This window comes from Pseudochaenichthys georgianus, chromosome 8 (genome assembly GCF_902827115.2).
Source record: "Pseudochaenichthys georgianus chromosome 8, fPseGeo1.2, whole genome shotgun sequence".
NCBI classification, from domain to species: Eukaryota; Metazoa; Chordata; class Actinopteri; order Perciformes; family Channichthyidae; genus Pseudochaenichthys; species Pseudochaenichthys georgianus.
This window is the reverse complement of record NC_047510.2, coordinates 31,599,351-31,614,459: the sequence shown is the minus strand read 5'-3', so window position 1 is coordinate 31,614,459 and position 15,109 is coordinate 31,599,351. Positions and strand designations below refer to the sequence as shown.

The following is a 15,109-nucleotide window of genomic DNA, read 5'->3' as shown; positions in this document are numbered from 1 at the left end:
TGATTACATTAGGATTAAAATCGGAGCTGCTGAAATCGCTTGTTTTAGCCGGTCTGCATTTCCTGATGAGAAAACAAACCGATGCTTTTTGTAGTTGTAGTACACCAACAACATGGATTAAACGTGTGTTTTTTTTACCACAATGTTGGGGAAATTAATGGATAAAATGCACGGATTATTATTATTATTATTATTATTATTCCCACTCCGATCGGGACACTAGATCCACCGTTTCCCCGCAGCGAGGCTCCCCCCCGTTGACAGTTTACGTGGGCTGGGTGCAGTTGCGGACTGGCCATCGGGACGAATCCCGATGGGCTGGTACCGAAGTGGGCCGGTCGGATAAGTCACTAGCACGTCATCCCCCCGTTGACAATTTACTAGCGGTACCGAAGTGGGCCGGTCGAGAGTCCCGGGATGATTTTTAGTCCCAGTCCACCACTGACTACATGACCGTATGATCGCCCATATTGACGCACCTCATTCCTAAACTTCTAACAGATACAACATAAACCGATCCTACAGCCTCATATGAGCTCTCGGACACGTTCAAAATTAAACTGTCATCGCCGTCTGAGCTTGCTGCTGTGTGCGCCATCGTGCGTTTGCATCTGACTGTATATATATAAAGGTTTGCATGCAGAAGCTGGGGTCCTGAACGGTGCAGCTGGAGCGCTGTGCCCGCAATGACGTCACACATAATTTGGCGGGACTTGAAGAATCCCCGAGAAGATCCAGAAAATGGTCAACATTGAAGGCAGATTAATGGTTATCAAAGTACAAATATCCAAAATCAGTTCAGTAACGGTTTTCAAGGCGACGATATTACTCAAATTGATGGGTTTGGATGATGGGGGAAACTCGTGTCACAGGCTCTTTAAGTAAAAGTCTAAAAGTATTGACTTCAAAGAACGCCTAGCCCTAGTGCATTAAACCATATATATTACATTTATGAATTATGATTATTAATGCATCAATGTGTTTATAACAGCAAGTAAAAGTGGAGCTTATTTGATAGCTTATAAAGTTGTATTTACTGTTATATCATAGACAAAAACTTTTTGCATTTATTATTTATTACATTATAAAACTGTTAACCTCTAATAAGAAACAAATAACTCTTATAAGGAGAATAAAAAAAATACATAGGCCTAAAAGTACAAGTATCTTAAAATTGTACAGAACTTGAGTACTTCATTATATGCCACCACTTGTTGTATCCACTCTCCTTGAAATGCATGAAGGTTAAGTAAAAGTACACATATTTGCATCCTTAAAACACATTAAACTTAATAAATCAGGCCACTTGGAAGATACTGTAGAATAAAATTAGATAAAAGTGTGTTTCGTCTGACAGAAAATTATGCGGAACTGGTATTTTTTCCCTTTTAGATCCAGTTTAGTAAATTACAACAAAAAAACAGGCAATACCTTTGCTATGTCATACATGACTGATATCTTAAACTCCATGTCCATGAAGGTTTCATCTGGGTAGGAGATCCTGTCATTCAGAATATACTGCGGCAGAAAAAAACAGATAAAGAAGTTCATTTATTATCTCATTATGTGCATTTAACATCCTTTAAGTGCTCCTTAAACTGTGTCTCCATGACTTATCAAAAAACAGTAAAGTCATAAACCACATGCAGCCTACTGTAGTGATTTAACGTTGAGAAAAGTCAGATCAACATTGGACAAGAGTATACGATCGAAAGCAGTGCACCACCATTCACAAAGGAGGTCAAAAAGATTAAAAAAGGTAATAAAAGAGGAAGTTGAATGATAGAGAGATAATAAAAAGGAAGAAGATACAATAAAGTAAGACACAATAACAGCTACTATGACAACAAGACAAAACAAAATACACCTATAAATCCACCAGGCTTATATATCTACATATAAGTCATGTGTATTTTAATAAATAAATGTTATCTTTTGACACATGGATCCTGAATCTTTTGACTCTTTTGTGGATTTTGCTGCTGATAACATGTAGCTATAGAGCTCAAACTAAGGTATCCAACCTGATACGACTATTTGGAAAGATATTTAATTAAAGAAGGCGCTTAGTTAAACTCCATCAAATGTGTGGATCTCCAGAAAAATTATTTTACTTGTGTTTTAGCGTTTGACCTGAATCTAATGTCCTATTTTTGGTTTGTATAATTCTTTATGCCTTATTGTTGAATCCCTTTTAGCTGCATCCTGTAAATGAAAAGTGCTGTACAAAAAAAGCTTTATTATTATTCTATCAGGATATGATATGCAGGGAAAGTAAGTGTTAGTGATGGTCTGCTCTTACCCTGAGTGAGCCCCTCTGACAGAGCTCAAACACTCCAAAAACGCCGTACTCAAACTTCACCGTGCCGTAGAACTTGGTCAGGTTGTAGTAATCTATCCGTAGCAGCTGAAACATGAAGATATGGAAGTGAGGAGAAAATTAAGGGGTTATAGGCAGCTAAAATGGCAGTCATGCATCATTTACAATAATACAAATGCTCCCTCATTCACATTCTTATTTATCATTAGGACAAAGATCAATATATTATGTTGAGCTACAAGTGGAGAAAAAGGTGCAGGTGGGTGGACCAAAAAGTGTTTAGTTTGATTAAAAAGAGGTATAATAAATTGGTGTCTTACAGTGTTTAGCTCAATCCTTTGCTCCTCTGTGAAGTCTCCGTCTGTTTGTTTCATCTCTTTCAGGATAACAGGCTAAAAAATATAGAGGAATAAGACATACATTAACACTGAGTGAAAATACTTAATTATTTCTTTGTTTTTACAAATGAAAATGGCTTTTGATCGTACCTTCTTGTCATAGCGGCCACGGTGGTTGAAGAACGTGCTGTCTTTCCTCTTATCTTCATCGATCTGTTACATTCATGCACACACATACATGTTTTGCTACAATTGTGAGGACCATCAACCCAAACTACGTTGTGAGGACCCCCCTTTCTGCTAAGGCCAGGAGGATGAAAATATAATTTTACCACAAAGTGGGGGTAGGAAATCAGAAAAATAACTCCAAATGTTTACAAAACGGTTGATCACAAACATGCAACTATCTAATTGTGTGTCCTTCTCTTACTGGACGTAGGAAACAGCTGATTGATGTTTACCTTCAGAGACACCTCCTTCTCATCCAGTGGACCAATCAGAAGCGGGTTTATGTGAGACCACTTCTTTTGCAAAAGACGCACTTTCCTGTTCTGTCTAACATTAAAAAACAAATGGTACATACAAACAGAATGAGGACGGGGGTAAAGAGGACACACAAATGCAAACGCTGATTATTTTTGGTGTTTCAGCTTAATTAAATCAATTAAAACTGGCCTTTGTTGCTCCACCGTCAATAACTTTATGTCACTGATTCGAAAAACATTTTATTAAGAACTAATCTATCTTGTACTTAATGCAGCTAACTGATGATTTGTCTTGTCAAATTCAACTTTATTGATACAACATGTGTAAAACAGCTGTCAAGCATGTCGGCTGTTTACCTGTAGAAGATGAGAGCGATGGCCGTTACCGCGACAACACTGAGACTCAGAACGATCACAATCACATCCTGCATATCCAAACCTGGAAGCCCCCGCAACGTGTTATGACCGAAAAGCATACAGTCATATCATGAATACATTGATGACAGTGACATTACACTATATTTTTAACTTATATCTAAGAGACCTGAATAGGCGCATTCACACCGCAGCACCGGAATAAGTCCCTGGGGGAAGATTAGGCAAATGAAGCCGCTGACGTCACTTCTTCTTCTTCTGCTTTGGGTTTACTGGCAGGCCGCAAACAACTTCACGGCGTATACTGCCACCCGAAGTCCCCGGCCAGAAGTCCCCGGAGTTGGCGATTTACTCTGAAGGCTTCAGTTGAAGCTGCTGGGACTCCCAGCAGCTTCAACTGAAGCCTTCCGAGTAAATCGCCAGAACGCCGACACCTCCTCATCTCCACTGCTCCCATGTTTTATTTTGTGTTGCCATAAGTTAGTCTCTCCGCGTTTGTGCGCTGGGCTAATGCTAATAATGCTAATGCGAGGATAATAAAATGGCGGCTTCACAACACTTTTTGGGAGTTTTACGGGGCGTGGTTTGCAATCCGCCCAGCCAATCAGAAACAGGAACCTTTTTCTCCCACGAAAGTCCCTGCACTCTAGCAGGGACGGAAAAGGGGGTCAAAAAGGTTCTGATTAACTAATTTCAGTTCCGGCTCTTCGGAGCTAAAGTGGGAAAAGTACTGCGGTGTGAACGCGGCTAATGGTGTTATCAACCTTGCAGGAGAAAACCTATTTGAGAAATTACTCAATCAAACAGATACACACTGGCATTGAGAAAGCCTTTAATATAGGCCTTGGAAAATCTAGTCAATTTAAGGGTTTTCTTAAGTTTATTTAAAAAACAACTTGATCAAGATCTTTTTGTTCTCTGAAATAAATTGGAATAATTTTAAATACACTACCTCTACATCATTTGTAGTGTGTGTGTGTGTGTGTGTGTGTGTGTGTGTGTGTGTGTGTGTGTGTGTGTGTGTGTGTGTGTGTGTGTGTGTGTGTGTGTGTGTGTGTGTGTGTGTGTGTGTGTGTGTGTGTGTGTGTGTGTGTGTGTGTGTGTGTGTGTGTGTGTGTGTGTGTGTGTTTATTACCATCTGGGGTTTTTGGCTTGTCATTAGGCATGCGACCATGCCAGGGCAGGGTGGGGTTTTGGTCAATCACTATGGTTTTATTTCGTGAAGTGTCAAACAGTAACAGGGTTTCGTACTGGAGAAAAAGAACAAATACAAGTATTAAAAAAAAGATAAATAGGAGAAAAGGGTAAAGTAAGTTACTGATAAAGGCTGAATGGAAATCGCCTTACCATGCCAGTTTCAGTTGATGTGTAAATCATAGAGAAGTTAACATCTCTGTCACCGTACTCATCGATCACATAGTGTCCTCCCATACCTGTTGGAAGCAAACACACACAAACACATACAAAAAAGACAATATAATTTTTTTCTGGAAATGCCATAGTTACAATATAATATTATGTAATTGATTCCTTGCAAAAACAGCAATACTCGATTATCAAAACAGATGCCAATACATAATACACTAAATAGCATTTTCAATTTGCAGGAAGTTCTCGAAAACTCATGAAACTTAACATCAGAAGTGTTGCAAGTTGTGCTATGGATCTCTAGCTCGGGCCTTGACGTTATCGAATAGTTCCCCTAACAGTTGTAGCCCCAACATTTAACTTTTTTTTTTAATTAGTAAGCAGTACAAGTGGAGATGTACTAGAAAGCAGTCCACCATTTCACTTTGTCCGTAAGTTCTGTGTCACTATTAAGCATTTACAGGCACTGTCTTTTAACAAACTCCGCCTAGAAAAATATGAAAAATTGCAATATATAATCTCCAGAGCCTCAGACCATCCTGGATGTCTGGCTGTTGTAACAGGGCCAGTACCCTGACATGTGGAAGGATATGAAGGTCTGTTCATTACTTCCTGCAACCTAAATTAGTTTGCAATTCAACTAATGTAGTATTGACGGTTGAATCTTGCTTTTACACAGGGGCAGAAGAACTGCAAAACTAGTATATTACATTTCTCCTGCATTACATTTCTGTCCCCCATCGTCTTTTCTAACCTCGAGTTGTCACTAATCATATACACACCGTAAAAAGAGGTGTTTCCAAAAGGGTTGTCACTCAGAGGCACATCGTAGATTCTGTAATCGCGCTGACCCATCATCGTCTCTCTGAGCACTTTGCCAAACAGCAAGGCCCCGTCATGATACCCAGCCACGTAGTCGTTAATCTGCCCATGAAATAGAAAAACTCACAATAACATCAAACAATTCGGTAACTTTTTTCCATTCGCAGTGTTTAGTAAAAACGCTGCTCACCGTGTCGTTGTATTTTGAGTCAGATCCAGAGGTGTAGTTCCTCGGTGGCAGAGTGACAACCACAACATCTTGCATGGCCTTTATAGATGTTGTGTTGAGGTAATACTCCGGGCTACAGGAAGGTAAAGTAAGGTAAAGGGTGGTGTTAGAAAAATCAGACATCACCGTTTATTTAAAGAAAAACTGACAAAATACTAAACAAAACTCTAAACTCTTAAACAAAAGATTTGAAGCCATACGGCGTATATCTTGGGTACATTTACTCATTCAGATTTCACAATGCGGTCTCTATCGTGCGGTTAATAAATTGTTTGCCTTCCACTCATCGTGAGCACCTGTCACCGGTCGTCTATTATAGGGCCAAAACCACACCTATGTGACGTCACCATAATAATACATTGATGCTCGACATCAATCAAAAACAATAATAATAATAATAATGATAATGTATTTTATTTATGGGCGCCTTTCAAAGCTCTCAAGGACACCTTACAGAGCATAATTAAAAACAAGCAACAAAGAAGATCACACAGTAATACAAGACTTCAAAAACAAAGACTTAAAAACAACAATCAGTTTAGCAGAATCAAGGTATTGAATACGCCAGTTTAAAAAGGTGTGTTTTCAGGCTGGATTTGAAGGTTGGGAGTGAGTCCATATTGCGGATGTCTTGTGGGGGAGAGTTCCAGAGCTGAAGGCTCTTGACCCCATGGTGGTCAGGTGGGCAGAAGGTACAGTGAGTTGGAAGGCAGAGGAGGATCGGAGAGCACGAGAGGGAGTGTAGATGCGAAAGAGCTCAATATATATAAATAATAAAACATCATATACAAAACATTCATAATATTTTATTATAAATAGAAATAAGATAGAAATACAAAATGGCTTCAACAGGTGGCATTGTGCTGCATCTTTACTTGCCGAAGAAAAAAGGTTTTACCATCAATTCAGAAGTCTTTTTTAACACATTGCATTTAGCTGACGCTTTTATCCAAAGCGACTTACGATAAGTGCATTCGACCGAAGAAGATACAAACTTGAAGAAAACGGAATCATAAAGTACATCAGGTTTCATAGAGCCTAACATTTCAAGTGCTACTCAACTGGCTTTAGATAAGCCAGTCTTTTGTTAGAATATAAGTGCTTTGTTAGCAATTCTATCGCTCGAAGTGGAGTCGGAAGAGATGAGTTTTCAGTCTGCGCTGGAAGGTGTGTAAGCTTTCTGCTGTCCTGATGTCAATGGGGAGCTCATTCCACCATTTTGGAATCAGGATAGCAAACCCACGTGTTTCTGCTGATGGGAACTTGGGTCCCCCTCGCAGTGAGGGTGCAGCGAGCCGTTTGGCTGATGCAGAGCGGAGTGCACGTGCTGGGGTGTACGGTTTAACCATGTCCTGGATGTAGGAAGGGCCAGATCCATTCGTAGCATGGTACGCAAGCACCATTGTCTTAAAGTGGATTCTAGAAGTTCCTGGAAGCCAGTGAAGGGAGCGGAGGAGCGGAGTGGTGTGGGAGAATTTAGGAAGGTTGAAGACCAGACGAGCCGCTGCATTCTGGATGAGCTGCAGAGGTTGGATGGCACATGCAGGTAGACCAGCCAGGAGGGAGTTGCAGTAGTCTAGGCGTGAGAAGAACCAGCACCTCGGTAAGGTGGCAGCAGCCTCATCCGTGGCCGAGGCAAAGCAGCGGGTGTGGGAGAAGTTCAGAGAAGACATGGAGAAGGACTTTCGGGCGGCACCAAAGTTGTTCTGGAAAACTGTCCGACACCTCAGGGGGGGGAAGCAGGGAACCATCCAAGCTGTGTACAGTAAGGATGGGACGTTGTTGACCTCAACTGATGGAGTGTTAGGGCGTTGGAAGGAACACTTTGAGGAACTCCTCAACCCGACAACTCCGCCCTCTATGTTAGAGGCAGAGCTGGAGTATGACGGGGGATCAACGCCAATCTCCCGGGGGGAGGTCACTGAGGTCGTCAAACAACTCCACAGTGGCAAAGCCCCGGGGGTGGATGAGATCCGCCCGGAAATGCTGAAGGCTCTGGGTGTTGAGGGACTGTCATGGTTGACACGTCTCATCAACGTTGCGTGGAAGTCGGAAACAGTACCGAAGGAGTGGCAGACCGGGGTGGTGGTCCCCCTTTTCAAAAAGGGGGATCAGAGGGTGTGTGCCAATTACAGAGGCATCACACTACTCAGCCTCCCCGGGAAAGTTTACTCCAAGGTACTCGAAAGGAGGGTCAGGCCGATTGTCGAACCTCAGATTGAGGAGGAACAATGCGGATTCCGTCCTGGTCGTGGAACGACGGATCAGCTTTTTACTCTCGCAAGGATCCTGGAGGGGGCCTGGAGGGGGCCTGGGAGTACGCTTATCCGGTCTACATGTGTTTTGTAGACTTGGAGAAGGCGTATGACCGAGTTCCCAGGGAGTTACTGTGGGAGGTGCTGCGGGAGTATGGGGTGAGGGGGTCTCTACTCAGGGCCATCCAATCTCTGTACTCCCAAAGCGAGAGCTGTGTCCGGGTCCTCGGCAGTAAGTCGGACCCATTTCCGGTGAGGGTTGGCCTCCGCCAGGGCTGCGCTTTGTCACCAATCCTGTTTGTAATATACATGGGTCGGATTTCGAGGCGTAGTCGTGGGGGGGGGGGGTCTGCAGTTCGGTGGACTAAGGATTGCACCACTGCTTTTTGCTTTTTGCAGATGATGTGGTTCTGATGGCTTCATCGGTCTGCGACCTTCAGCACTCACTGGATCGGTTCGCAACCGAGTGTGAAGCGGCTGGGATGAGGATCAGCACCTCCAAATCTGAGGCCATGGTTCTCAGCAGGAAACCAATGGACTGTCCACTCCAAGTAGGGAATGAGTCCTTACCCCAAGTGAAGGAGTTCAAGTATCTCGGGGTCTTGTTCTCGAGTGAGGGAACAATGGAGCGTGAGATGGGCCAGAGAATCGGAGCAGCGGGAGCGGTACTGCAGTCGCTTTACCGCACCGTTGTGACGAAAAGGGAGCTGAGCCGGAAGGCAAAGCTCTCTGTCTACCGGGCCATTTTCGTTCCTACCCTCACCTACGGTCATGAAGGATGGGTCATGACCGAAAGAACGAGATCGCGGATACAAGCGGCCGAGATGGGTTTTCTCCGCAGGGTGGCTGGTGTCTCCCTTAGGGATAAGGTGAGAAGTTCGGTCATCAGGGAGGGACTCGGAGTTGAGCCGCTCCTCCTTCGCGTCGAAAGGAGCCAGTTGAGGTGGTTTGGGCACCTAGTTAGGATGCCACCTGGGCGTCTCCCTAGGGAGGTGTTCCAGGCACGTCCAGCTGGGAAGAGACCAAGGGGTAGACCTAGGACCAGGTGGAGGGATTATATCTCTTCGCTGGCCTGGGGGCGCCTTGGGACCCCCCAGTCAGAGCTGGTTGATGTCGCCAGGGAAAAGAAAGTTTGGGGCTCTCTGCTGGAACTGCTACCCCCGCGACCCGACCACGGATAAGCGGGAGAAGATGGATGGATGGATGGATAGGCGTGAGATGACGAGAGCCTGGACCAGAACCTGCGTGGCTTTCTGGGTCAGCTGGGGACGTATCCTCCTGATGTTGTAAAGAGTGTATCTGCAGCAGCGGGTTGTAGCAGCGATGTTTGCAGTGAAGGACAGTTTGTTATCTAGGATCACACCCAGATTCCTTGCAGTCTGAGTCGGGGAAACAATAGAGGGGCCGACACTGAACATACTGATGAAGTAGATGTGCTTACTTGTAAATATCGATGAGAATGAACATGATGTCCGGATCGATCGGGCCCATCTTCCCCTTTATTGAAACAACGTCGTCAGGGCTCCCACATAGGATGAAAACTGAGATAAATAAACCAGTTTCATTATGACAGAAAGGGTATGTTTAAGCTTTACACATGTGCATTTAGGGGTAGCAAATAAGGACACTACCTCAAAATATCCCTTAAATGTCTCAATTTCATGAATATCCTGACTTGTCTTTGCAATCCTTGTCACTAGAAGTGTTTTTACCGATTATGTTCTTGTTAAATCTTGCTAAACCATACATAGGGAAGTATTTTTACATCCTTCAATTAATCTGTAGGGGATTTTTAACATTTGCCTTTGATTTGCAAGTTTTGTTGAATCTCAGGCGGAAATACTTCATGCATTATGGTGTAACTTTAACAAATACTCACTGTTGCTGTGTCTTTTCTTAGCGTTAAGTGCTTTCTTCAGTTCCACCTCCCCACGCAGCATCTCTCTGGTTGTCTGTGAGGCAAACCTGGCAGAGGGAGCTTCCAATGCATTGATATACCTGTGATAAAAGCAAGGACGCAACATTAAAAAGATGTACACATGCTGCAGCGCTGAATGATCCGACAAAAGTCAATCTGATAAACTGTGTTGTCCCACCAGAAGCAGTCCTCAGATACGTTGATGGGTTTCTTGTAGACATAGACTTGCTCCCAAGGATACTTAAAATCCAACGTTTCCTTCAGGAAGTTGATGAAAAAGTCTGCGATCTTGCGAGCCGGAGGCAGAATTCGGGTCAGTTTAGGTTTATAGTCACAGGAGAGGCCGAAGCTCCCAGCTGAGATGACGGGAATGCTCAGGCTCAAACCAATCTCATCACTGAGGTGGATAACAGGAGGGGGGTTTAAAAGTAAAACATCAAAACAGTTATTTGATGGTGGATAATCAAAAAGAAACAGAGTCATACTCACTCCACTAACTGGAAGGTGGCATAAGTGCAAGAAGGCCCCAGCATGACGCATCCAATTTCACCCAAATTCTGCAGAAAGATACATAATTCTGTCATCAAAAAGGCTTATAAGTGATGTCACTATATTACAGATGTAATCAAAGGGGTCCAATGGAGGAGCCTTAGGAGACCATTTACATGCACAACAACCTATAGAGCACACTACAGGTAAGGGAAAACCCCCCAAAAAGCATAATATGGCCTCTTCAACTAATATCAGTGTTTCCCCATACAAATAGTGGCGGTGCAGCGCTGCTGCTGAAATATAATAAGTGGCGACCCTTTTTCATTTTTGATTGTTTGTTATGTGGATTTGTAGTATTGTGTTACTGTATGTTCAATAAAAGGTGTATTTTTGCTAAATCTTGAGACATTGCCACTGTATGCCTAGGGCGCCAGTCTGGGGGGCGCTGCGCTGGTAGCTCTGGGAGGGGAAACATTTTTACCGTTGGTGCTCATCCTAATTTTCGGCCTTGATGTAACAACATTCATAATTAAGTAAATGTAACACCCTTTTCACCCCGGTTACACTTTTCATTTGTCCTGTACGATGGGCGCTGCAAGTGATGAAAGTGGGGGATGTTGGCTTATCAGGCACCCGCAGCTCACAGCCAAAGTGTGAGCGTGAGAGCGAGAGAGTGAGGGCGCACCGGTACCGGCGCTGTTGTTATTAGAATCTGATGCTAGCTGCGCTAACGGATATAAGAAGTAGATGTTTCTACAACCAGGGTGGAGGAGAGCTATCCTGTCAGACTGAGAGGCTCAGTGAGGTAAAGGACTCCCTGAGTGTTTAGATAGTTAACTTTAGTCTAAGTTATCTCAGTGGGTCTTAAACGTTTTGACCACAAATTATGTAAACACATATTTCCAAGGCACTCCTTTATAACTATTAGGATAAATAAAAACAGGTTTGAAATCATTCCACTGTATACTATAGGACAGTAAACCAAAAATATCGTTTAAAGTTGGAGAGATACCAAAATATGCATAAATAAATGTTAAGGTAAAATAAAATATGAATGAACAACAAAAATAAAATAAGTTACATTTATTTGTTATTGGCTATGGTAGGTTATTGGTTATGTTCACATACTTATTTGATTATTAAAATGTAAACCGATCTTTTTCATATGGGTGTTTTAGAGTTGTGCCCCCTAGATCAGGTCTCTAGTAATGTGTGCTCAAAGTGCACCAGATTGAAGCATTTTACTTTAAAATGTTCAAAAATCTTCTCGGGGGGGGGGGCATACCCCCGGACCCCCCTAGAGGATGTGATGTCCACTCCCCCAATACAAATATGTTCATACAATACTGAATACATTTGAAGCCATTTTGACGTATATTAGCTATGTCAATACATTTCTTTTTTTGTAGTGTATTTGTCTTTTGTAGAGATTTTTCATTTATTCTTTATATATAAAATCTCGCCTAGGGCAGCAAATTGTCTAGAACCGGCCCTGGTCACTAAACCATTCCGCGCGCTCCGCGCTCACATTATGCAAGGGAACTTGTTATCGAGCATTAAGCCACAGCCTCCAGTATGAACACAGCAAAGTTTAATCCCTTGATCTTATCACCATCAACAGTAGCTCACTTTTTAACAATGAGATTTTCCAAGGACGAAGAGGACAACGGTAAAAGGAAACACAGAATAACAGATTGAGGTTCTGGTTTCTTGTTTTCAGGTACCAAATTGTCCTTGCAAATTTTTTAAATCTCTCAGTGAGTCTTTACCTTTAAGCGTTTTTACTGCAGAAACTTATGATAAATTGGCCTCAATGAATGCACCAAAAGACAACCTCTGAAATGTCTCCTATTATGGAAAATCCACTTTGTCATGTCTCTTCTACATCAACATGTGGAAAGAGATTCTGAAAGTTTCAGGAACAAAGATTCTCTCTCTTTTCATCCTGATCCATTTATATAAAAAAAAAGCTGTCTGAAAATGAGCTGATCAGATTTTGGCCACTTTATGATGTCATAACGATGTGTTGGCTTGTGTAACCATTAGCCAATCAGCAGCCAAGGTAACCTTCCCCCCCCTATCACCTGAATCTCCTCCTAGAGCTCCATTGAGTTCTTTGTAACCAAATGTCTCTCAGAGGGGCGTGGGGAGGGGCTCCTTATTTTCATCTAAAGTCACAGACAGAGAATCAGCACTTTGGAAACAGGGCTGAAACAGAGGGGATTATGGGTAATGCTGCAATGATCTGTTTGGTGTTTGGAGCCAAACACTTCAGAGACATGTTTTGTATATATCTGAGAGCTGTAATATATAGATGAAAAACAGTATAATAGGGGACCTTTAATGCATCTCATCCTTGGTATTCAACAGTCGAATTTGACATCTTTTGACCACTCACATGCAGTAATTTGAGTATCGCCACCCCCTCACAGGTGCTGCTGCCACAGCCCTGCCGGTTGTACACAGTGGTGTTGAACCCGTTGTAGTTTGCTGTCAACGTGAAGTTTAAACCTTGGATAATGGAAAGAAGATAAGAGTGATTAATATTAAAATTGAACTCAATAATCTCTTATGGCCGTCAAGATTAAATTACACTGAATCAAGCTGCCACTGGTCCAAATACCACCTTTGATTTGTCATCAACAATTATCTAAAATGACATTTACAGCAGCAGCGAGAAATAATACATTAGTTAATTTGATGATAAGAAGACTAGCTTATGACCTTATTTTTGGTATGAATTTTACACATTGTATGGCTTATTTCAGCAACTTGGGTACTGCCAATAACAAACCAAATATTTTAAAGGAAGTTTCTTAAATTTAGGAGAGATTCTCTTGAGACGCTTTTTAGCCTAGCTAAGCACAAATGATAACAGCTAGCTTCAGTTATAACAAAATATTTGATAGACAGCTTCACCACTGATTTATTTATATGTTTACATGTATTCTTTCAATGTGCAAGCCAGGCGCAAAAATATCCAAGTAAGAATAAGTTATCGCAAATAAAAACGACTCATTATCAAATAAAATATGTGTGACTCAAAAGCCAGGTTCGAAATTCTTGTTTTATTTTGTTTACATTTTAAAGTCAGGTTTCCAAGGTTTTTATAGAGGGAATTCTCAATGCACATGGTTGGGTACCAAACCAAACGTCCTTACCTTTGCGTATAATGTGTCCATACTTAGTACTGAAATTATGTGAAGCACTGATTATCATTGAATGTCAGGTCTTTACTATTTATTCTTTGATCAAAATGTTCTTTATTTAAATCAAAATGTTTCTAGCATTTGCCTATTTTATCTAGCGAGTTCTTGAGTTATTGTACAGCTACTTGTTACTAGCTATTAGCTACTAGTTGAGACAAATCAAGTTTAGGTTTCTCAAAGTTCTGTCTCAAAAAAGGTATTCTTTGGTGTTCAGATCAGCACTAATACTGAAATATCTCAAATGTTGCACTAAACCAAAGTCCCTGCCTTGGCCCCATGTTCAAATCTTCTAGAAAACATCCTGTTACATCGACTACATGTCCTAAAGTATTTGTGAAATGTAAATAACTCCATTCTAAATTTAATTTAAAAGCCTAACAATGTTATGAGTCCATTTAAAAGGTTATTTATCTGTAAAAAGTTTCTAAAGTAAACCATTAATCCAAATGAGATCTTTCAAGCTGATGTCCAGCGATAAACTCTCCTCATAAAATGTAAATTCCTTCTGACAGTCATGATTGATTCTTCATTATTAGGTTTAATCATTGTGGCTGCTCCAGATTGTATCAAATGATTATTCTCTGTAAGATTCATTCAGCCTTTCATAGGGTTAGGGTTAGAGTCGGTCCATACCATGTTTAATGTTCTCCAGTCTGTCCTCTTCGATGGCTGCTTCCAAAGCACTCTGCACAGACTTCCGACTCCATCCATAAGATTCGTCCTCCAGAAGCACAACATTCATGGTGAACTCACGCTTTGATGACAAACACTCCTCCAGCATCTTGTTGGCGACCACCGCCATTACTAACACTCCCAGGTAGGGTAAACTGTGTGAGCTGTACATCTTGTTCCTTGAGTTGTTACGGTCTTATCCACCGTTTCTACATGACAAACAGTATATATCAACCTGTTCAGATAAAAAATGGCTGAAGGTAGGTTTTTACATTTGTCCGACGGGAAAGATCCTCTCCATTGACGAAATGGTTCCAGAAACAGACGTGAACTCTTTTGCAGAAGTCTTGATTGTTCAGCATCCAGAAGAAGGGAAACTTTGATTGAGATCCAACCACTTTTACCACGAAAGACACTTGCTGTCTTAACACCAGTTGTTCCTTGAGTGTGAGCCTGAGATCAATACACTTCCACCTTGCTACAGGATGGTCTACCTGCCCTCCATACGTTAATGAACAACAGCCAAGTCACAGTCGGTGCACCAGTCAGAGGGAGGGAGGGCGGGTAAGCTCTCGCACTCCATCTGGACTCACTTAGAAACTTAGAATGATCATAATTCATTGGGT

The 15,109-nt window shown here is 42.0% G+C and overlaps 1 protein-coding gene across 1 annotated transcript in view; it reads right to left on the bottom strand.

Moving 5' to 3' along the window:
* gucy2ca (guanylate cyclase 2Ca) overlaps nt 1–14,655 on the bottom strand; it is a 30,403-nt gene extending 15,748 nt beyond the window's left edge. Inside the window, exons 1-16 of the mRNA XM_034089724.1 lie at nt 14,445–14,655; nt 13,001–13,113; nt 10,600–10,667; nt 10,289–10,507; nt 10,072–10,190; nt 9,634–9,733; nt 5,899–6,010; nt 5,669–5,810; nt 4,866–4,951; nt 4,654–4,768; nt 3,501–3,582; nt 3,120–3,213; nt 2,809–2,871; nt 2,641–2,712; nt 2,303–2,407; nt 1,432–1,518 (exon numbers count right to left, since the gene is read on the bottom strand). Coding sequence (XP_033945615.1) covers nt 1,432–1,518; nt 2,303–2,407; nt 2,641–2,712; nt 2,809–2,871; nt 3,120–3,213; nt 3,501–3,582; nt 4,654–4,768; nt 4,866–4,951; nt 5,669–5,810; nt 5,899–6,010; nt 9,634–9,733; nt 10,072–10,190; nt 10,289–10,507; nt 10,600–10,667; nt 13,001–13,113; nt 14,445–14,655 — 1,788 coding nt within the window. The remainder of the gene's footprint in view (nt 1–1,431; nt 1,519–2,302; nt 2,408–2,640; nt 2,713–2,808; nt 2,872–3,119; nt 3,214–3,500; nt 3,583–4,653; nt 4,769–4,865; nt 4,952–5,668; nt 5,811–5,898; nt 6,011–9,633; nt 9,734–10,071; nt 10,191–10,288; nt 10,508–10,599; nt 10,668–13,000; nt 13,114–14,444) is intronic.
* Between the last annotated feature and the right edge of the window lie 454 nt (nt 14,656–15,109).